This window comes from Lepidothrix coronata, unplaced genomic scaffold (genome assembly GCF_001604755.1).
Source record: "Lepidothrix coronata isolate B3197 unplaced genomic scaffold, Lepidothrix_coronata-1.0 Scaffold58, whole genome shotgun sequence".
Taxonomy (NCBI): Eukaryota; Metazoa; Chordata; class Aves; order Passeriformes; family Pipridae; genus Lepidothrix; species Lepidothrix coronata.
In genome coordinates this window covers 933224-956695 of record NW_016690238.1, presented here as the reverse complement: position 1 = coordinate 956695, position 23472 = coordinate 933224, and the positions used below count along the sequence as shown (strand labels likewise).

The 23472-nt window shown below is 45.2% G+C and overlaps 1 protein-coding gene and 1 long non-coding RNA gene across 8 annotated transcripts in view; one reads left to right on the top strand and one right to left on the bottom strand.

Annotated features, from left to right (window-relative positions):
* The window catches only part of ARIH1 (ariadne RBR E3 ubiquitin protein ligase 1), a 52170-nt gene that overhangs the window by 25974 nt on the left and 2724 nt on the right, over window positions 1-23472 (bottom strand). For all 7 annotated transcript variants that reach the window (XM_017816858.1, XM_017816860.1, XM_017816863.1 and 4 more), the window contains exon 2: window positions 4057-4124. In XM_017816858.1, the coding sequence (XP_017672347.1) occupies window positions 4057-4124 (68 nt within the window). The remainder of the gene's footprint in view (window positions 1-4056; window positions 4125-23472) is intronic.
* On the top strand, window positions 1886-22177 carry LOC108498318. Its single transcript, XR_001875144.1, has 4 exons — window positions 1886-2392; window positions 18149-18232; window positions 19318-19674; window positions 20938-22177. It is a non-coding gene; the product is annotated as an uncharacterized LOC108498318 (long non-coding RNA).

Genomic DNA, 23472 nt, shown 5'->3' with positions numbered 1-23472 from the left:
AGGGAGCAGCTCTAACCCTTCCCTGCCACAGCAGATGAGCTCCTCGCTGACATTCCTCCCCTTCCCTGGCCCAGCAAACCTTCTCAAACACCAACTTCCATTTCCATTCAACCTCCTTGAGCCCAAGGAGCCAAAACTAATGCAATGCCAGTCAAGATCTGACCACAATTCCTCCAATTTCACCTGTCTTTCTCCTGCAGATCTCACCCAGTGCACCCCAAACCATGTCTACCTTTCTCCAGAGCTCCTCCGTGTCGGCGGCTCCATTTTAATCTCCACTGGAAACCCCAGATTCTTTTCCATCTCTGTGTTGATGGGACCTACCATGACACTTTGTACCACTCCCATTCCCGGGATCCTCCCAGCTGTCTGGATTTTTCCCTGGATCCTCCTCTGAACCAAATGCCTCCCAAGAGATTTGTGCCAAGCAAATTAATTAACGCCAACATTCATCCCAAAATTAACTGATAAGGGATTTACTAACAGGTTCCATCTAGGATCTCCAAGGATTTTGATTTTTCCTCAAGTTCCCTCTGTTAAAGGGTTGGTTCTTTGTACCTTCATCCTTATTTTCATCCTAGGGAGAAGCACAGCACCTTTAACAGCCTTTTAAATCCTCTGCCCTGCTCTCCCTTCACAATGCAGATACTGAGTAAATCCAGCCCTTCTGATACATGAGGATTTGTTATGTTAATTCTTCAAAATGCATTCTCTTCATCACTAAGTTGGGGTTTCTGCTATTTTAAAATTCATGGACAAACCAGTGAATTATTTTCAAGTCCTTCTGCTTACCAAGACCAAATCCATAACAGTCTCAAGTCTTTTTGGCAGAGGGATCAAGCTGTCAGCTCCTTTATCTTCTCAGAATTTCCTCCTGCTGTCTGTAACTGCCTAATCGCTGTTTTCTAGACATAATCAAATCCTATCCACGGGAATATCAAAGATAAAAAGCCTTTTCACTGCAAAAAAATGCTTCTAGTACACACTTTGGGATATTTACTTCCGTGAAAGAGCATTTGTGAGTGTCAGAGCATCAGAACACTCACAGTAAAAGATATCTCCACATCTAAACTCCTGCCATACACCATTTTTCACCTGTTCAGCCTCTGCTGACTAGTGTAAAGGACTTTTCTGCCCCAAGGAAAGCACCAGATACCTGGAGAAGAGTCAGTCTGGGCCATCCTGGCATCCCTCCACTGCTCAGAGGGAACAGGGATGTTGCCCACCAAGATAAGCACCTGTAAGGGGCTGTTGCTCTGCCTGTGCCTCCAGGGATGAAATCAGGCCTTGGGTACACGCTGAGACACTTGGCTTTCAACAAAATGACCAGGGAAGGCACATAAAGCAGGAAAGCTGCATTTTAGTCTCTTTATTATGAGGAGGTCCATCCCCAAAACTCCCCTCAGGAGGGATGGACACCATGGGCCACAGTAAAATTGGAAGGTAATCAAGATGAAGTTCAAAGCTGAAGCACCTCCTTCAGGCTCCACCTGAGGTTCCCTGATCATTCTGCACCTGCTGCTCTCCTGTCTGTGGGAATCAAGCCCATGAGGCAAACTGTCAAAATATTTGACATCTTTCTTCTCCAAAAAACATGCAGCATATCAGAGGCTGAACTTGAGTACTTCTTCCACTACCCACTTCCATCCTACAAACAAATCTACTCCAACCCCCCAGTCTTGCTTTCCAACACAAATAATTAGTGTTTCACCAGTGGGACAGGGCAGTTTTTAATTGTGGCTGTTACTCCATGGTAAGTGGGCCTGTAACACATCTGCCCTCTCACCACCACCGTGCAATTATTCCATGACAAAGCTGGCCCAGACAATAACAACCTGCTCATTAAAAATACGTGTAACCAGGCTAAAAAATAAAAAAAAAAAAGTGGTTGAAAACATGGAAATTTTCATGTCACGAGCTCAGAGCTCACCACTTATCCAAAAAGAAGCCACTTTGTTTGTGTGCTTTACTCCAGGCCAGGTTTGATAAGGCTGCTGTGAGGTTGTGCTGACTCACCGTGAGCTAAGGTAAAACAGGCACTGACATGGTACTGTAAACACACACCACTCAACAACAGGGACTTTTGAGTAAAATGCATGTTTTGGGGGTTCCCCACCACCACCTTAAACTTCACCTATCACCACAGCAATCACAAAACCCTCCTGAGCACTATGAGCTTTAACACAGCTGAGCACTCCAAAGGATTTCATGGAAGTTATTTGGTGAAGAAGTGACAGAAGGCAACACCAGGTACTCCGGAGATCACCTTTTAGTGTTTTTCTAACACAACAGGACAGCAATGAGCACCAAAACTCTGACCAGTGTGCAACACCTCTGCATAAGCAAGGGTCATGCATTACATTATTCACAGGGGTAATCCTATAGAATTAAGGTAAGTATTTTAATGAGTATGTTTACCTGGGGATTTGTAACTATTAATGGGTACTTAAAGTGTTTTATTGAAAACTGTAAAAGCTTTAACAAAAGCAGCTCACATGGAACCGGCTGAGACCTTCCTTTGAAAAAAAAAACACAGCCTAATTTTTATTTTTTAAATTGATGGCAGCCTTAAACAAGCTTTCAATGAGAAGGGACAAAACCTACTGAATAAAGGGATGACATTTCAGTTACACTCGTGGAGAGGCATCTCACAGGGAGATGGAGGCAGCCAAGGAGGGTGAACTTTAGCCTGACCAAGAGAACCAGCCCAAGAAACTCAAACAAAGAAGTGGACACACATTGCAGAGCAGGAACTAAATCAGAATGTTTAACAGCTGCAGCCAGAGTTAAATAGTGGCTATATTTGTAACACAAAGGTTTCAGACTTCCAACATAAACTCAGACGTCAAACTCAGGAAAATAAAGCAAGGACTAGAAAGCTGTAAAAAAACATAATCACTTCAGAAAAAGAAAAAATCTAGGTTAAACAAAACAGAAGAGATACCTGAGCACCATCACTGAAAATGTTCTACAAAGGGGGCTAAAGGTGTCCTAAATCCATTAGCCCAGGATAGCAGAAATATTTATACTCCAAAATAATTACTAACAGTCTGAAAACCTGTTGCTCCTCCTTCCCTGGGTGACAGAGCACCAAACTACAGGGCCTGAGATAAGTGACATTTATCATTCATCCCACCACCAATTGCTCCTGGTTTGCAACCACAGAGCTGCCATCTTCCCATTCCCTGATCATCAGGCAAAGGAAATGGGAATTAAGAGAAAGTCAAACAAACAATCCAACCAGGCCCTGAGTCCTTCTGCCCTCACTACCCACTCACTGGCCACTTAACACTTGTTAAGAGGAGCAAAGACCATAACACCCAGTAAGACCCTTTACAGTCTTTTCTGCTCCTTCTGGTCCACATTAATTCTCCCCCCAGCTTCTGAAGTAAACTGATTTCTCCAGCTCCCTTAACTCTCTTCAACACCAATACTGGCATTGAAAAAAACCCAGTGCAGCTGGATTTGGCCTCCACTGTGCAACAACAAACTATAAAAAGTACTTTTACCAGCAACATTCCCCAAATGGGAATCAAAGATGAGAAATAAGCATAAAACACTCTGCTCTGAGGGGGAGGGAGAGGCAAAATTCAAGCTATTAGTTACACACACACTGAAGAAAACCTGAGAGCTGCAGAGATGAAGACAAGGCAGGAACATTATCAGTCAGAAGCAATTTCGTCTTGGCCAGACTAGTAAATAAACATGTCAGGAATACACATGCCAGCATGACAGGCAAGAGCAGTGAAACCCAAACCCAAAACACTTGCAAGATAACAGGAACCTGTTCCTGCTTGCTTTTTTCCAGAGCCTGTCCAAATGCTGTGCCTGTATGTGCTCAAACTGGAAATCCCTCTTTCCAATGGGCAACTTCCACGACTTCTAACTCTAATAGGGATTAATAATATTTAGACAAGGAGGAACATTTAGAAAGGGGGAATATTTAGAGCTTATACAAGAGATTCTCCTGCCACACACACCGTGCATCCCTCCAGCCTCACATTAACCCAGGAACAAACATTTCTTGCTGGTCTGAAGCACAAGGTGGCTGCTTACCTCTCCATCAGCTTCTCCTTATCCCAGTTGAAATGGCTAAGCAGTATTCGAGTAATAGTCGCTGGATTCTGGAGAAAGAAAAGAGAACCAATCATTAATTGAGTAACCAAACTGGTATGAGAACACCAAGCAGAGTTTTGAATAGGCAAAGGGAAAATCAGTGGGTCTGACAGCAATATCTGTGCACACAATACATGGTCACTATCATAAGCCGGACTTGACAGATAGAAAAATAAAAAAAAAGAACACCCTTCTGTAAATCCAAGTGTCTATATAAAATGAAAATTGGGTTGAAAACTTAAGGAACAGGTCAGTTACTGCTACCACATGAGGTGATTAAGTGCCACCATCTCCACACCCAGTGTGCCCACACGATGCAACCCCAGGATGTCTGTAAAATGCAGGACAGGCTGATTTCCATCCATCCTACCCATTTTTACCACAACCTCCACACTACCTGCAGAGCAAGAGTATTCCTTGTTTGTCCCAGCCCTGACCACCAAAACACTTGGGCTGAAAACTCTCCCAGAACACAAGTGGCTGCCAGTGCAAGATGACAAAGTCCTTGGAATTTCCTAAATGTTCACAAAGCACAAGATCCAGAAAATACTCACAGAGTCATATAGCTAAGGAAAGAAATACAGCCTAGAAAGGTCAGAAATAGGATGGGAAAAAAAAGCTGATTTTCACTTGTGTACAAGTTTTTCTCCCAACTAAATCTGTACCACCAGCCAAGGGTTTGGTTATATGAGCTGGGAAACACAACTAACCACACAGCTTCTGTTACACCCCAGAACTGTGGTTTAGCTCCCTAAATCCACACTCTGGGCTCAGTTTTAGGACCATTTCCATGCAAGGGAGACAAGAGCAGCCCCTGAGAGCTGCTGTGTGTACTTTGCCATCTGACACCAAAATGGAAGTTTGCCCGAGGGCCAATGTTCAATGGATGCTCTGAAGCTGTTGAAAAGTAGGACAGAAACCAGCAATGTGATTTCCTGAGCCCTCCAGCTACAGCCACAACGTGGAGCTGCCAAAAGCCAATGCTGTCCCCCACGGCAGCGATCCCACCCCATCCCTGCACGCCCTGTGCTCACCAGTCCATCCCAGCACAGCCATTTTTATGCTGCGATGCCGCAAATACTGGCTCAGAAACTGATTTTCTCTTTACCTTTAAGTTGGTTTTTCATGGAATCAGTTCCCCAATCTGTTTGATTGCCTGACCACACAAGCAGCTGCATTAGCACGAGGGGAAAGCAGGGCAGCATCTCTCACCACCAACACCAACAACAAAATCTTCTCTGAAATAAAGCCCTCGGGTGAAAACGTAAGCACAAAGAATAGTCTTGTGGTTCATACTATAAAAAGTGACACTCCTCTCCTTCTGCAGCGTGTTCTGACTCTTATTAATGCCAGCACAGATTGTTTAAGGCCAAATTAAGAATTTTTCCTGCTTAAAAAGCCCATGTGAACAAAAGCAGCTTTGGAAAGGTTAGACCAGCTGGGATGGAAAATCTACACAGCACAGGGCAGAAAATACCAGAAATGGGGATTGCCAAAACACAGTGTGGTGAAAATGTGGTCCCAGTCCATATCTGAACCAGTCTCCCAGGTGATGTGGATCCAAGCCCTTCACTGTGATTCATGAGGTGCCTGGTTGACGATCACATGCCACCAGTTTTCCAACAGCATCCATCCCTGATCCAGAGATGGGGGCAAGCAGTTCAACTGTTCCAAGACAACAGTCCTGCCAACAAGAAGCTGTATGGGAATTTAAAGATCTCTTTCACCAAAAGGCTCCTGCAGCAGCCTCTTTCAGGGTTTAGTTTTTGATCTTCCCAGGTTACTTTGCATTTGGGGTCTCCACAACACCTTTTCCTGTAACTCTGTATTGTGTAGCAGTACCAAAAGGAGCTCTTAAAAGCTCACTTAGACACAATTCCTAGAGCAATTTAATCAAAGATGAAAATACACCTCAGTAAATAAACCAATCTTATCTCTAGATTATCTTGGTTATGATACCAGCACCTATAACTCTAAATTACTTGTTTCAGACAGCAAAGCACACAGCTCTTCAACACAAGGAGCCTTCACTCAGCCCAGAGATCTGCCAGATGTACACAGAAACACTACTTCCTTAATTTCTCAAGCAACAGCATTAAGGGAGCTTTAATTAAAATCAGCCTGAAGTCTTGTCCTACCTTCTGCCACAGCAGCCCACTTGGCCACTTATTAAGGCTTCTGGGAACACCTATTAATCACTTAATAGGCTGAGAGGCAGCTGAGGTAGTGGTCTCTGGCTGACTTTTTAAAAAGACAGAAGGTTCCCCCTGCACTGCAGGATAAGTTATGGCACATTAATAAGGAACTCGAGTGGTCTGCAGTGATTATTAAGCACAACAAGGCAGATCCAGCAAATGCCACTCACCAAAGGACACACGGCCATGAAGAACAAGAGGGTTCCATTTGTGGCTTCTCCAATTTCCCAACACATTGGCACCACAGCTTTCCAAAACAAGATTCCCTAGGTCAGATCCCCCCAGGTATCCCAGCAGTGCAGTGTCAGCGTACAAAGCATGTTATTTAGGATTATACTGTATTATCACCTTCTCCTGCCTTGCTGGGCTCCAGCTTCCTCCAGCTACAGGTTCAACATGTTCATTTAAAAAAGAAAAGGAGACACCAGCAGCATGACAAGCTCCTACCAGAAATAGCTGGGCTGCCTGCTTTTGCTGCCTGCCACATCCAAGATGTGGTATTTAAAACTAAACTGCTTGTTTAATGGATACAGGAGGCCAGGATTAACACAGCCGTGCCCTTGCTCATCCCTGCAGAGTTACAACCTCAACTGGCAGCACACAGGGAACACGGGAGACGGGGAGGGAGGCAGCTGGGAGACAAATTACAGCCAAAAACAAATGCCAAAACCTCTGGCACGAAGGACTGTTGCAATTTAAGGCCAGACAGACCACTGGGGTACCAGGAACAGCCGCTCTGCAGGAATCACCCACGTGTGCACGCTCTCCTCACCATTATTTGGGAGCAGTGTTGGAGGAGTCAGCCACAGCACCCACCCCAGCGAGAGGTGTGTCCTGGACCCTGGGCATACAGGACACCAAAATACTGTGATGTTTCAACCCCAGTTCTGCTCCAGCCCTTCATCAACACTGCGCTGCTGCACGAGCCCCCAGCCATCGCTTCAGACGCTCCCGCTGCGAAAATTAATGGAATATTTAAACAACACTGTGTTCCACAGCACTGGGATGGTGCAGCCTCTGCTCTGCAGCTGCTGGGCTTCTCCTCTGGCACAGGGGATTACTGCCTACGACTAACACCACCAAGATTAGTTATGAACAGGCTACGCTGCTGCTCAGACGGGATTACTCCCGGGGCTCGGAGTGTGTGCTCCTACTAAGGCTATTTTCTGTTTACAAAGAGGAATTTTCCTAAGGAAAGCAGCCAGAAACGGACGGCGAGCGAAGGAACAGCCAACATGACCGTGGTCTGATGAAAGCTGAACCAGCACATCTCCCTTACAACAGCACCTATTAAATTTTACATGTTGGAGCCGAGGCGCTTTGCCTGGAGCCGAGGGCAGCGAGCCTGTTGATATCCAGATAGGAACAAACCCGAGGAAAGCAGCCATTTTGTTGAAAATCTCCGGGCACTTCAAAAGATTCCCTAACAAAACACTCCGAATAAAGCTCCGTCCAGAGAGAAACACACTCAGTCCTTCAGCAGGGGCTTTATATGCATTTTTTTAGGCTAACAAAGGAGCCGAGTCCCAAATGTGCTTCAAACAGATCCCACTCCACCACAGCTTTCCACTGGAGGTATTTACATTTACTGTCCTTATCTATGTTGCCATGCTCCAGCACACCAATGCAAGCAGGAGATATGGCCCTGCAAAAGTCTGGACTTCTCCAAAGAAGCATTATTAATTCAAATAAAACTCCTTAATTTAATAGAATTTAATTCAACTGGAAGCTTGGTCACTGATATGAGTTAGAATTCTTTTTTGCTGTCAAAATAAGAAAGCATGAATTGGAAGGAGGAATCTGGATGCACTTAAATGATAAATGAATTATAAATTAAATATTATTAGGACATTAGCTTAAATCAGAATTTCCAAGTAGCCCAATTTGCTGAATGACAGTTTGGAGCACTCGATCCATTCATGTTTTCATCCATCAAGACGAGCTGCACAGTTAATTCTTGCTGTTATTACCAAGAAAAGCACATTTTACAGTTCAGCTTCTCCTCACACACTGGGAGGAAGCTCCTGGTTCTCTTTCAGCATTCACTGCAAACAAAAACCATTTGAGAACAACTTAACCTCAGTTCTCCAGCAAAATCCTTTCCCACCTCCTCGAGACACGGTATCCATAAATTCTTTGTTTTGTTTCTTTCCATGTCATGCCTGGTTTTGTTTTCTACACGTGGCAGCTTCTGCATTTCAACAGCTTTACTCCCAACTGCAGCACCTCCATCCCAACAGCAGAGGTTTTTACAGCACTCAGGGTTTGATTCTGCTTCCACTTGGGTTTTCTACACTCTGGAAACACTGGCTTTGCCCAAGCCTCAGACACCTGTGACCAGTGCACACCTCAGCAATGTCCACTGCCATATTCCATGGGGGGATTAGTGACACAAAACAGGATTTAAATTCCCCAGCGGAAGGAAACTGATGGTTTCCCACCAGCTGACAGCAAAGACGGAGAGTTTTGCTTGGTGGAGGAGCAAAGAGCCATCAAAAGCTAATGCTGGCCTGAAACCAAGCAGCACAAACATCTGCTCCAGTGAAGTGGCACCTGGGGACAGGGTGTCACCACCACTGTAAATATTTAACAGCCAAAACCCCAGTGTTTGCAACAGGAGAGCACCAAGTGGAAATTCCCGCTGCCCTCCGAGCACAGGCAGGATCACACAGGATCACACAGCATCTCCAAAGCTCGTCACGTGCACACCGTGCCAGGGGGGAAGAGCTGATAAATAACCTACATGTCACGTTTTAGGGGAGCAGGGAGAGCAGGAGCAGCCTCACCATGGGAGGGATGTGACCAACACCACACACCAGGCACCAAACAGCTGCTCCGTCAGGTAATACCCAAGTGGGCACCAGCCCCAAATTCTGCAGTCACCAGGTCTCTGCTCTTCACTTAGACCTCTCCCAGCTCCATACAGGTAACCTCAGACATCAACAGACATCTAGAAGGTGGTTTAGGTCAACTTTTAGCTGTTAAAACACACCACAGTACAACCCTCAGTGCAAGGTTTGCGCTGTTCTGCCAGTGCACTGTGAGACCATCTGTGGAGATCCATTCACATCCATTCTTTCCAGACACAATTACAGGAAATCTTACAATCACAGAAGCTCATTTCTAGCAGCTTAATAAAACTCCCAGGAATCCAAAGTAGAAGATGAGATTTAAGTGCTGAGTACTTCCAGGACGTGATATCCTTAAACTTGCCAGTTTTTAACCACCACCAGTGGAGCACTCTGAGAAGCTGCTGGAAAACTTGTGTGTAATCTAATATTCCCTGGCTCCATTACAGCCAGAACATCAGAAGGCTGCTGTGGGAAGAGGAGGACAGCAGCTAAACAGGTCAGTCTGCCATCACCCAGCCACCCTCTCTCCTCTGCCATCCCCCGAGGCCTGGCAGGGAATCACATTTCTGCCATTGGCCTGGTTTATGGGGACAGCACAACTGCAGGTGGATCTGAGAAACTCCTCACCTTCCAAACTCCTGTTATAGACCATAACAACAAAATCAGTGCTGCTCATTCTCTACACATCCGCTGAGGGGATGGTCTTTGCATCCCACATCCCACTGAAGCCACACGAAATGAGTTTTTTGAGTTTGAGCACTGAACCACCCAAAAACATACCTGTTTCCTGCCACTGGCATTTCCAAACAACTCCACACCAAGCCAGGCTACTCCCTGTGACTGTTGTCATCTGCTGTCCTCCATGTGGCATTTGCCACCTCACTCTAACTTCCCATTAACACATCCACTGCCTTCAGCTTCGACACCCATGCTCTCCTTAGCTCCCGACATCTTTCTTCATCTCATTAACTTCCCTTCACACATCATCTCCTAATTCTGAAAATTAAGTTTTACAGCATTACTGAATTAGAACCATTACATGATAGCACCAAATGGCAGCTCGATCTGATGATCTCAGTTTGTAGTAACTTATCTGCACTTACTGAGCGTTTCCAGCTCTGATGAACATACGCTCTTCTAGCAGGGGAAGATAATAAAAGGCAACTTTGGAGAAAACTCTATTACTTCAGTTAATTGGTTCAAGAGACAGAAATGAAGCAGTCAGCTGCTTTACATTTTCTCTGAGCCTTTTGGAAAGCTTTCAGGTTAATGATTAGGAGCTGCAATGAAGAGCCATTGTCTAACGCAGCTTTTAAAATCAGAAAAAAATACTAAAGCAACAACCCCGGGATGAATTAGCAAGTTTGGAAATGCAAAAACTGAATTCACACTGTAATACTTCTAAATAAAAAGAAGATGGGATGGATCTGCCCTGCTGCTCTCAGACAACTGCAGAAGCTTCGACAAATTGAAAACAACCAGGGAAGGCATCTTCCAACACTTCAGCTATGCTTGCTTCCATACCAGGAGATCTAGGGTTTGATGACGGAGAGACATTAACCCTTATTTTATACATTTAAGAACATTTTGATTTCTCCTTCCTTTTGCTACAGTTCTGGAGTATGAAGTTGGCCCTTTACAGAGCACGGACCCACAGGTCTGAGCTGATATTTTACTGCCCACAGCAGCAGTATCACCCGAAGTACTTCCTTTCTTCTGGTGTCTCCCAGCACAAGAAATCCCAGCACATGAGCAAAAGCTCAGCAAATCTGGGTAAGCAACATAAGCCACAGCTCCAGTTTCCGGAGTTGCTGCCGTACTGGGAACCGGAGTGGGATCACATGGGTGCCAGAGTACGCTTCAGAACGGGTTTATTCAACCCATTGCCTCCCACTCATGGATCTGCAAAGACTTGCCTTAAAAGAGTAGGAGAAGGCGATGGCATCATTTCCATATAATTCTCCCAGTTTACTATTTCAGCAGCTCCGCAATGTCTCCTCTCCCGCCGCAGAGGAAGCCCAGAGCCCACAGCGCTGGGGACACGGAGAGAGGAGGACCCCCAAAAAAGCTTTGGCCACCCGGAATGGAAAGGACCAGATCCAAGAGTCAGAGTCCCTGCTAACCACCAATTTCCCCCTCACACCAAACCTCCAGTGCAGTAGAGCTGCTCTGATATGCTGAGAATCCATGAACTAGAAACAGGTATTTAGGAAAAGCACTAGCAGACCTGTGTGTCCCAATCCCTGCCCACCCACAGAACACTGCTCCCACAACCAGTGCCCACAAAGTGTATTTCAGCCCCTTCCCTCTTGATACCACTGCTCTTCCAGACCCCCAGTCTCTGCTTTTCCTCTTCTATCCTACATGACCCCAACCCTATTAAACTTTTCATCCCACCACACTTAGTTTGGACCAGTCACATAGTTCCTGCATTGTTCCAACACAGGGACCACAAACGTATCCAGCACCATCAGACAGGAAAAACTTGGTTTTCTCCAGATCACAAGCACCCCAATGGCAGAAAGAAGCAACATTTGATACTGTCAGTTCTGCACAGTCTCTACCAGAAAACCACATGGGAATGGTTTCAATTCTTGTCTCAGAGCAATATAACAACTCACCAATGCCTGGCTTCAATAAAGTACATTATGTTGCTTCAAGAGGAAAGCAAAAGCACATTTTGCCACAGAAAGAAACGATGCTGAATGAAGGCAGAGTTTAGTGACTGGCAACAGGTACCAGAACACCTCAGCTTAGCCCAAGAGCAGGGGTGATAAATCCCCTCACATGAGACTTCAGAGAGGCCAAGGAAGACTCCAATCACCCAGAATGGCCCAGCTACTCACCAGCTCTATTTCTGCCCGAGATGAAGTAACAGCTACTCAGATTATTATTTTAACCTGAAATAGGGCAGTAACTGGGCAGGACCAGACCAAGGACAAACAGCTCAGACAGTATTTATTTCAGCAGCAACACGAGCTCACTCAACCCCCCTGGGTCCTGGACCTGCCACGGGCCGGCGGGTGACGGGAGCACAAGGGAAGCAGACACAGGAACTGACCCGGGGAAGGGGGTCACTGGTTTATTTTAACCCAGGACAGGATCACCGTGTGGCCAAACAGCTCAGCTGGCACAACTCGGACAACACAGACTTGCTTCCAAGAATTTTGTCTCAGTCTGCCAAGAGCCCTGTGTCAGGCATGTTAAAGTTGGGTCTTGTCCATGTCAACAGCCCCCCAAATCTTCCTGACCCAAAGACTTAAAACTATAAATTAAATTATACTGGTGTATAGTTTGATGCAAGCTTTAGCCAGATGCCCCACTTTTTTCCTCCGTTATCCCACCAGCTACAAAGGGCAGGACTAGTCCTCTCTACCTCACTGTCTGGGGGCTGTATTCACCTGAACTATCAAACCTCAGATTTTGATAGTAAACTGTGGCAGTACTGCCACTATCTACAGTGACGTGTTGTCAGCGTAACCACGTGAGCCCAACAAGACAGAAATACACTTTATTTTTTTTAAGGTCTTTTATTAGTCAAAGTTGGAAAGACTGGAAGTGGCATATGTCAGGTCAGCTATCCATCAAGTTGATAAAAGGCAAACAAGCCAAAGCACTACATTTGGGTTTCAGGGGAACGGTGTGTTCAGTGACTCAACTCCTGAGTGACCTGTGTAATTTTGGGGAAGCACAGTTCTGCTGATATGAGCTCCAGAAACTCTCCTGTTCAGAGGCAGAAACAGATGTTAAAGGAATATAGCTGAAAGAGGAACTGTACATCTGCTTTTTTTTTTTCCCCTTTAAATCATTCTGTACAAGTCTTATGGAGTCCCAAAAAAGCTTTCCCTGCTCTTTTCCCTCACTCCTATCGGTACATTGACTTTGCTCTTCCACCAGTCAGCACTGTCCACTGCCAGGTTCTGGTTCAGGGCTGTGCCCACATCCTGGGCTCTATAAATCTGCAGGAGATTGGCACTGTTCCTCCCCATCAGGGAGGAAAACTGCTGGCTCTGGCAGCTCCCACTTCCAGCAGCTCCTGCAGTGTAAAAACAGGCCACTTTAGCCCTGGCCAGTGAATGACTTCCACGGAGAAGTCCTGGGTACTGCTGACCAGGATTTTGCATGTCTTCAGGAAAACAGAACTTGGCTTTTGCTGCTCTGAGAACATTCAGAGGCATCACCTGGTCCAGGGACACGGTGTGGGCAGTGTTAGGAGGGTGCTATGAGCAGATCAGTGGAGGTATCAGAAGTAACCTGGATAAATACTGATGCCACGGCAGACTTGAAATGTTTAGAAGAAATCACTCAAACTCTGAGAGGATGAGGATGTTCTTCTGGCTCTCAATATCACAGTTATACTGAGAAGGGCAAACTCCTGATAACTTGTGTTCTTTTTCCACGGACAGTTTCCACAGCAGGTCTGTCTGTAGGCTCCAGTGTGCACCAACAAAACAACTAATTGAGTTTCTCTGGGTTAAGTTTTCTACATTCTCTGCAAAGGGCTCTCAAATTGTCCTTTTCCTGGTCTCAAAGGTCCTTCCAGATGATGATTAAAGGAAGGGTGTCTCCTCTTTGGACAGTGTGCAAGCAGAGGATCAGACCCCAAGGATGTTCAGCACAAACATGTCCCTCGAGTGCTGGTTCAGTCTCGAGTTCTGGGTGATCTGTCTCCCACCTGCTTTTGTTACTGGGCACTACTGGAGAACATCTATCACAAGGTGCCCCAAGAGTTGTGTAATACAGAGGATATAAATAATCCAGCCAAACTGCACATCACCTCAAGACAAGCGCTCTTGATTCCTAAAAATCGGCTGTTTCCAGGATAACCTGACTGTGAACAGAGCTTTATCCCCAGAAATCAGAGCTCTCACACCCTCAGGTTCTTGGGGGAAATAATTCACTGTGCAAAAATCTCACAGGTCCTGAATCCTGACTTCCACTTCAGAACACTGTAATTAACATTTTCCAACAAATAAAGGAAGAAGAAAATTGTGAGGGATGATAACTTCCATGAGCAAAACAAGGTGGCATCCACAAAAACCTGTAAGACAGAAGTCTTACGTGACAACTAAGCAAAAGCCATCCCAGTTAGTAACTTCTGTGGTGGCAATGCCAGGTTAGCTCAGAAATATCTGGATATACAGTCACTGGTGGCATGTTAACCCTTCAGAGACATTGTGACTGATGACAAACATGGGCTTAGCCCAAGAATTTGTAGCCAGGGGCAATTTACAAGAACATTAAAGAATTTTTACAGAGGAAAAAAAAAATCCTTAACATTCTTCCATGTTCTTTCTCCTCTAGGCCTCAGTTTGGTGAGCACTGGATATTTTATTTTTCTTCAGTTCTCTGTCCCTTATTGCTTCTGATTCTGTCCCTTCCTCAAAGCAGCACCCACTTTTGTGCTCCATTCCCTCTTCATTTTGACAGTGAGGGATTTTTCCCCACTAACTGAGGCATCACCACACACTGTAGCATTTTAGGAAAGAAAAAAAGCACCTCCCTTGGGCTGACTTCATCTCCCCACCACTGGGAAAATCTGTTTTATACAGGCGATGCCACCTTGACAAACGGGCAGTGAATCCACCCAGTGATGCCTTAGTCTAAGGAAAAAAAATAATAATTTAGCCATCTTAAGAAACTATTTAGGCCCAGGAAACCATTGCCAATGCAGCAGTGGCTTGGGGATGTAATCTTTGGCAGCATCTTCAGGCTGGCAGCAGCCCCAGCACAGATGTGGTTATGGCTTGTACCACTTCCCTGCAAAAAGCAGCTTTACCTGCAGAAGCACTTTGTTCTGCTGGCACAACCTGCATCTGCACTTGGAAAACCTGCCAGTATCCTTTTCCCAACAAGCCTCTTCTAGCTCGGACCATTTTTTAATGATGACTTGGCAGTTTATTTACCATTACTCTGCTCATTTATTCTTACTTAGTTTTACAGCCAACAAAACACAGCCCTGGCAACATGTTATTTTATAAGCCGGGATTTCCGCTACAAGAAGTAATTTTGCCTGTTTACACCCCAAAACTTTTCCCTCCGAGGGCTCTGCAGGGGCCACCTTTGAAGGGAGGATGTTCTGGAAGCATGAGGAGTTTAGCAATCACTTGTTCATTCTTGTTCCCAACAAGACATACCTCGAATTCTAACTGCAGTCTCTAATTGCTGCAGGTATTTTTAAACCAGCTACCTGAGCTCTCTCGAGTTCAGAGAAAATAGTCTGGTGGGATTCGATACAGAAATAGCAAAACACAACTTGTACAGCAGTGGGGGAGAATGGGAAACCTCCAGTATTTTCACCATTTTCTTGTCTAAGGCTTTGAAGACTTGCCTCTACTCAGACTTGCACTCAGGAGTGTTTCTAAAGCAGTTGAGTTAAACCAGTGGGTAGGTGCAGACCCCGTTCCCTAGAACCTTCCACTACAGAACAGGGAACAAACCTGGATGTGCAATTTGGTATTTGATGGACTGTGCACCAGCTGACAAGAATATCCTGTGTCCCTTTCCCAGTAAAATATTACTGTCATCAAGGCACTGGGCTTCTGCAAGAGGAAAACCCACCCAATCAGTCCTGCTTTCTACCTGATGTGCAGGACAGCAACAGGAATAATTACAATAACGAATGGTGAATAATTAAGTGCACTGAGCAGGCTGGCACCCAACCTCCCCCAAATCTGAGTGCTGCCTGCAGAGATACCTGGCAAGGGACAGCAGGACACCAGGCAGGGACTTACACTGTGGCACAAGAGAAGGACAGAGATCCCCAACACCTTCCTTCCAGACAATTTCGGTATCCACCATCCCAGTTATCCCTAAAGACAGCACCAAGCCCTTCCACTGTCCCATCCCAGAAGTTATCACCCCAGATAGCAATGTTTTTACCCACGTTTTCAAGTATTACTTTCAGCTCTCTTAACAATACAAAGAAGGATATTTCAAGCCTGTTGTTCTACCGAGGAAAATAAAGAGACTGGTTATTACATAACAAGCTAACATAGCTAAAAAGCCTATAAATCAAAGAGTATCACCTTTATTTGCTCAGAGAGCCTTTCAGTCCTTGCAGAAGTATTACAAACTACCAAACCAAAGGCATCTGACATAGTATTTCACCAGATCTTCATTGTATTTAGAAATTGGGGTTTTGTATTAAATTGTTATTTTCTATTATAGTTATTTTCCTCCATGCATACTAGGTGGGATTTTACTCCAAAGACTTTCCACTTTACACTGTTGCTCCCAGAAGAAAAAATTACACTGCTAAGAGTTGAAATGTTGCTCTTCCTCCCTTTTTATTAAAAAGTTGCTGTTCAGCCTAGTTTTGATGCACATGGATCAGCCCAGTCCTGTCACTTCCAAGCTCCTGCTCTGGAATGTAACCTCAAGACATGGCTCCCCCACACTCTTCTCTCCACATCTTTCCTTCCACTCCATATTTCTCAGATCCTAGATGACTAGGATGTAGATTATTAGGAGTTAACTTATCCTTAAGTTATTCTTCCCCCACAGGAAAGCTCATTCCAAGGGAGACTGTTTATTCATGTGAATCCTCTTGGTTTCCCCTAAATCCCTCTCCACATTTCTATCTGCCACACAATGGAATGCTGATTGCATTCGTGTTTTGTTGCACAAGAACACACCAAACCCACAGTTACCAGCTGCAGAAGGGACCAAAATTTGGAAAAACTCTCCACAGGTCTTCCAAAAAATTAAATATGCGCCTGTAATTATACACATAACCAGAACAGGCCACGGAAACATTCAGGTGAGGATGCACATCCATTTCTTTTCTTGACAATAGAGCTGAGCAATTAAACACCATCACTTCTGGCAACTGCAGCAAAGCAACTGCTGAGTTGGGCTGAGTGATAAGAGCAGAGAGGAGGCACTTTAATCAGAGTTCCAGGATTCCCTTCAGTACTTGGCCCTGCAAGCAGCTGTATCCAGGCAGTGAGGGGATGGGAACTGCCCAAGACAACATCCATGCAACCGTGTTGCAGGTGCATGTCTCTGCACACCCCAAAAAGCACCTCTTGGCATGAGTGTCAGGCACTCAAAGCACCAGAACAGCTCGAGGTTGTTGGTGTTTCAGGCCAAGCAGCAAAGGGAGCCAACCAACAACAGCCCAAGTGCCTCAGCTCAGAACACCAGAGACAAACCTCAAGGAAGTGACCCGGAGTGAAGCCCTGCACGGAGCAGTCACTGTTCCACCGGCCTCCACACACAGCACAGCGGCACAGGATGGTAAAAACAGCCATGGCCTGCTGGGATTTTCATACAATGAGGTTGTTCAAACACCAGCTCCTTCCTCTGTGGCTCTGGAGAAGTTTTGCTACCCTTTGCAGGGCAGCACCCAACATGCTCCTTCAGGGCTGACCCAGCTCACTAACACCAGGAAGGAAGTGGAAACCTTCAGAACCACTTCAAATTTTCATTTCTTTATCTTGGAAGAAGAAGTCTCTTCACGCTTTCTCCTTAATAGCAAAAGCAAATATTAAGTTAAAAAAAAAAAAGAAATCTTTGAACTCACACCCAAAGCAATCAGTTATTTTGCCAGTTGACTATTTTCAGGTGCAATTATACAGATTCTTCTGGTTCTATTAATGTGTGTTCTCCACTTTGAGAGGACTTTAACTGTACCCAAGTAGAAATCTCTTGAGCAGGAGCTCCTCTCTATTATGTGCTGAAAAACAGAGTTTAGAGTCTGCATCCTTCACAATCCTACTCCAACAATCACAGACAATTTTTCTGAGGGGCTGTAAAGACAATAAGCAAATATCCAAGCTTTTAACTTCCAACATTGGGATTAACTCCTCCAGCTCCCAAATTCCTCAAATCACAAAGCAATGAAAGCTTGATCTTCTGTGAATTAAAATACACCCTCTCCACATGAAAAGGCATGTTTGTGATGTCACAGAACATGGAGGGTGCCCCAGACCAGGAAGTCAGGCAGAAAACTGAGTCTTCTCTTTCACACCTTTGTTTCAGCCACAAGTACTCTCTCAGAAGACCGAATTTTGAAGCAGATGGCCAGGACAGGATCTGTGTGCTGCTTGTTCCTGGAAACAAGAGGTGCCACATGGTGCTCTGGGATAGAAGTTTTGAACCGTGGAAGATACAAAACCAGGAATGTCTTAGACAAGACTGGGGGGAAGGATCTTAGTGTGCCATCATCTGTAAGTGGGCACCAGTGACAAACTACCAGTAACTGAGGAGAAGGCCAAGAAGCCAAGTTTTAGGTAGGTGGGATGTAGGACACCACTGTTACTCCCAGGTTACAGCCAAGAACCACCTGCTCACAGGGTGAGCAATTGCTCCCCTGTCCCCAGTAGCTGTATTTGGATCCCCTCCCAAATATATCCACAGAGGACCACAACCTTTTGCTGTCACACAGACGTGCTGGAGCCTGGCAACAAGGACAGGCACTGTGACATGCTCATGGAGAAGCAGTGCCATCCACAGGGAGGACTCCAAGAGGATACATGTGTCCCTCTGAGGCCAATTCTTTCCAAGTTCTTCCCTCTACACCAGCTGGGTGCCCCACCGCTCTCAAAAACTGCCCAAAACTGAAGGCAACACCACTGGAAATGCCAAAATGCATCACAACTACCCAAGACACTTGCACAAGGCTGACTCACTTCTTCCAAGGGACTCAGATCCTATTGAAAGTTATCTACATAAGGCTTTGGATCTGAAAAGATTCCCAACATCTGGAAAAAGTTCTCAGTCTAAAAACAAGGAAAAGATTTGATGCCAGCAGTTGTATTTGAGTGTTGTGTACGTAGAGTGGTTCCAACACTCACCACAGTGAGCTCCTCCAAATACCAGCAATTCTGACTCTGTATTGCCACACCACACAAACAAGAGCATCTGTAGTTATATGGGCACTTCAAATTCTGAAAAGCCACCGACTTGTGAAGTACAAACTCACATGTGAAACTCAGCTACTGAGTTTGCTTCCCACAGCAGTTTTCAGAGCATTTACTTACACAGTGTTTTCATCACAGTTCAAGATCAAAAGCTAAAAGCAAGTAAGGAATCCTATAAAGGCCGAACTCAGTGTTCCCAGTGTTCCTAACACCAGTCACCTGGGATGGTGAAGATACTGCACTATCATCAGCATTTCCCTTAACAAATTATTATTCTTTTTTCTCCAGCTGACTCCCTTCTCACCTTGGAGCCTCCTGCACCAACATCCCACACAAACCCTTCAGTCCTCTCCCAAACATCAGGGACCTGTATTCCAGGCAGAGCTCAATTGCCCCATTTGGCATTACTAAGAGCTCCAAACCCTCCCAGGTGTTTTACAACAAACGAGGCTGCGATTTCCTTGCAGCTACTGAGTGACTTGAAATTCAGCAGCATGATGTGCTTGCATCCACCCAACAGCCTCCAAACACTCTTTATGGCTGTCAGTGATCCAGCCACCAAGAGAAAACATCACCTCAATACTCAGATCCTTCTAATTCCAAAGCACCAGAAGTCGGGAGGACTGGAATCATGACCCTCAACAGGTAAGTTTGGGACTGAGCTATGTAGAGAGGACTTTCAGCCTTCGCAGTTACTTCCCATAAAGTTACAGCTCTGATGACAAATTCCAGGTTCTTTTCCCAGCGACCAACTTTCCTAAGCAGAGAAACGAGTAGTTACGTTCTCCAGGAAGAAAAGGCTCCTACAGATAAATTCTGTACAAAAACCTTGACTCACTGTTATAACACGAGCTCAGCATGGGGATCAACCACCCCTTCCTTCACCCATCACACCTGACACCACCAGCAGAGCCACATTCTTGTTTGTCTCGTTCATGGAGTAAAGAAGAGAGATTAGTTTCAAAATAGAAAACTGAAAACAATTCAACAGGTGCCAAGGACACCTGAATGAACACAGGGCTGCCCTACACTCCCAAAGAGCATCAGAGGTCTGGGGTTTATTTCCTATTAGGAACTCTAACTCGGGCAAGGCTAAAACTAAGGGATCAGAGCTTGGGACAAGTATAAAAGGGGAAGAAGCTGCGTTTTCATTTTTCATGATGCTCCATCACCCAGAAATAGCGCTTGTTTTGCATCAACTGCAGTCTCAATTCTGACTTCTCCGTGGCACACTGGCTTCCAATTTACAGTAGAAACAACCCTTCTACTTTGCATAGCAAGAATGGTCCTGCTCACTGAAATTAAACCCACGGGGAATAGCAACAACTGTATTTACTATTTAGCTTTAGCTTTTCGGAAACAAATATTTTAAGTAGCTAAAAACTGAGTGTTTTCAGTTTCACATTGAAAACATCCCAATTCACACCAGTCCCCATCTGAACCCCAGTGGCCCTGAGAGAAGGCTGCCTTGGTGTGACTTTTGGAAAACTACAGTTGAGACAAAAGCAAACAGCATCAAATGTTTTCACACATGGCCAACCATGAGATTTACATTTGGCCAAACAGAAACCTAAAGCACTTAGCAAATGGGTCATTTGAGTACAAAGCTGAAATTCCTCTGGAGACTTAACGAGACTTTTCTACCTGGTAACGCTAAAATTTAAAATAATACTAAAAAAAATTAATTCTGTTATACTCAGAACTACATGTCTTGGCAGCCAGGGAACAAACAACATGTCATTTCCAAAAGCTTTGCAGTGATTCCTTATGCCAGATTCCAGGAATGCTTTGTCACAACGAAGTTTATTCCACTCCTTGGAAATATTAAATGCATTCCTACTTATAATGAAACACCTTATAAACGCCACGTGACAGAAACATGGAGTTTGACAAAGCATTTCCTTCCAGCATCATAACATTTAGGGCCCTGACATGAATTTTACTATCAAATAAGTAACCAAGGGAGGTTTGCTGGGAGCAGACCCGGATGGAAGCAGCATCAGCCTCAAGTGCTTCCACCCACAGACTCCCACCTAACGCTCGTCAGGCAGCTCCAAGCACTCCGAGTTTCCAAGATGTCATCTGGAACATCAAATACAGTTCTAAGCACGACCCTGTACAACAGCAGCAATTCCTGTTGCTCACTAGCAAGTCATCCCTGTTTTGGACAACATTTTTGGAACGTGCTGCCCACAGTACATTGAATTTCCTAAGTTATGCCTGGAAATCAGGATGTTTTGTCCCAGTAAGTGGACACTGTTTAATAAGACCCCTTCTGCAACAATGGGTTTGCACTCGCTGTGACAGAGCTCCATTTAACCAGGGCTGTGGAATTCTGGGGGATATCTGCACTGCCTCAACTCTGCTGGCCTCTGGAAAAAGCCATTCCTCAACAAACATAGCTTTGTAACTTTGGAGAGGCCTGGGTTTGGGCTTATTTTAATGGCACAGCTTTTATCCAGTAAGGACCTGACCTTCACCATGTAAATGAGAAACCTGTATTTGCTGCAAATGCTCTGATGTTCCACATCCCCTGTTCTGCTCCGAGAAACCTTATTTAAAGCCTTCAGTAAAAAGAAAAGGTATTTTGGGGCTAGACTAACTTTTGTTGGATCCAGTGATGTCACCTCCTTCCAGATAAAGCCCAGGTTTGAAGCTCACCATGCTCATGATCACATGGCAGGTCAGGCACAACACCCAGTCACATCCAGGATCCTGATCCCTGCTGTGGGATGGGGAAAGGAAACAAGAGTCCCAACTGCCTTTGTGCCACCTCAGAGCTTCGCCCCAGTATTTTCAATATCTCACCATTACAAAGTCCAAAAAGTATGAATATGGTGACACCACACTGATGTCACCAGAATGCTCCAGAAGAAGGGGAGCAAAAAGGGGAAATGAATCCAACCTGGAAATACTGGAACTGCACAAGCTTGCAACAAGGCAAGGAGAACACTGGGCCAAGCCAGGCTACAGAGGCACATCATGTGCTCTACTCAGAGCAGAAATAAATATGCCATTCTAAACATTTTTTGAGTTTATTTTCAGAAAAATCTAGAGCAAAGATGGAAATAGCAATCTGATTAAAATAATAAAAAAAAAGGAGTTACGAGTGGCAGCAAATTATCTGGACAAAAGTTCAGGGAGGAAGAATACGGGCAAGACGTTCAACTGTGGGAAAATGCCTTTGGGAGGAGGAAGCCTTTTGTTCCACACCACCTCTGTGTCTAGGTTTTTACAGTCCTTTGCTAAGTTATTCTGCCAGCGGCTGGAAAACCACCAGAAATCCGCCTGTTTACTCAGACAACTAAAATCCCAAATACCCTGGCAAACGGCTCTCTGCTCTGCCTCATCAGCGACAGGATGGAAGGGATACTCTGAGCTGAGGTTTAAAAGTCTCAGTCAAGTGACAGCACAAGGTTAAGGGGTTATTCATACCCCTATTTTTGCATTCGGAGAGCGAGGGGAATTCTTGTTGTGCGACACATGGAGTCAAATCAGATTAGGAGCATAAGTGCCAAATACTGTGCAAAAATCACCATTAAACACCTGAAACCTTGCTTATGCTCAGACAAGAAAGAGCAAGCGTAAAATATTCTGAATATTTGAGACATTCTGAGACTTGCCTGGTTCACTGCAAGTTCAGTGGTCTTAGGAGGCCAAGTGACAGAGCAGTTTGGTGGTGAGCCCACTCCACACCACGGTGAGAGTCACAGGGTCTGTGACCAGGGAGTTTGCCACAAGTTGGCTCCTACTTCTGCAAAGTCCTCATCAGATCAAATCCCTGTCCTGAAAAATTCATGGTTTTCCTTATACGGCTTGTATTTGGAAATGACTAAATGGAGGGGGAAATAGATTTAATTCAGTCCCTTCAACTATAGCACTGTCAGCTAACAAACTGCCCAAATGGAGTGTTTTAATACAGAGTTACACCTGCCATGGCTCAGACACCCCCTTCCAGATACTTCATGACTGCCTGTTCCCTTCTCCCCTTGCTGCAGCTGCAAAACAAAATCCCATTTACACCTTACTCCTGATCACAGAAAAATCACTGATTATAGAGCACAGGACCTCCAGCTGAAGTTTTCAGGCTCTGCATTACATCCTCCCTTGAACAAATAAGTTCAAAGCACTCAAAAACGTAACCACAACCGTCACCCTTTGCTACCAAGAACCCAACACAGACACACGGGGATCGAAGCCATCCAGTACTTGACTGGAACAAGTGAATCACAGCTCTGCAACCGAGGATCCGCAGCAGGATCCCGAGCCAATGTGACTCCAGAAAAGGTTTACTGAACCAGAAAAGCAGCAGCAGCAATCCTGGTTGGGCGCCAAACACAAGGAAATAAACACAAGGGAGCCCTGGAAGATTTCACCAGCAGCCACACAAGTGGGGATGAGCAAATCCTGAGGCACCACCTGAACTCTGGTCACTCAGCTCCA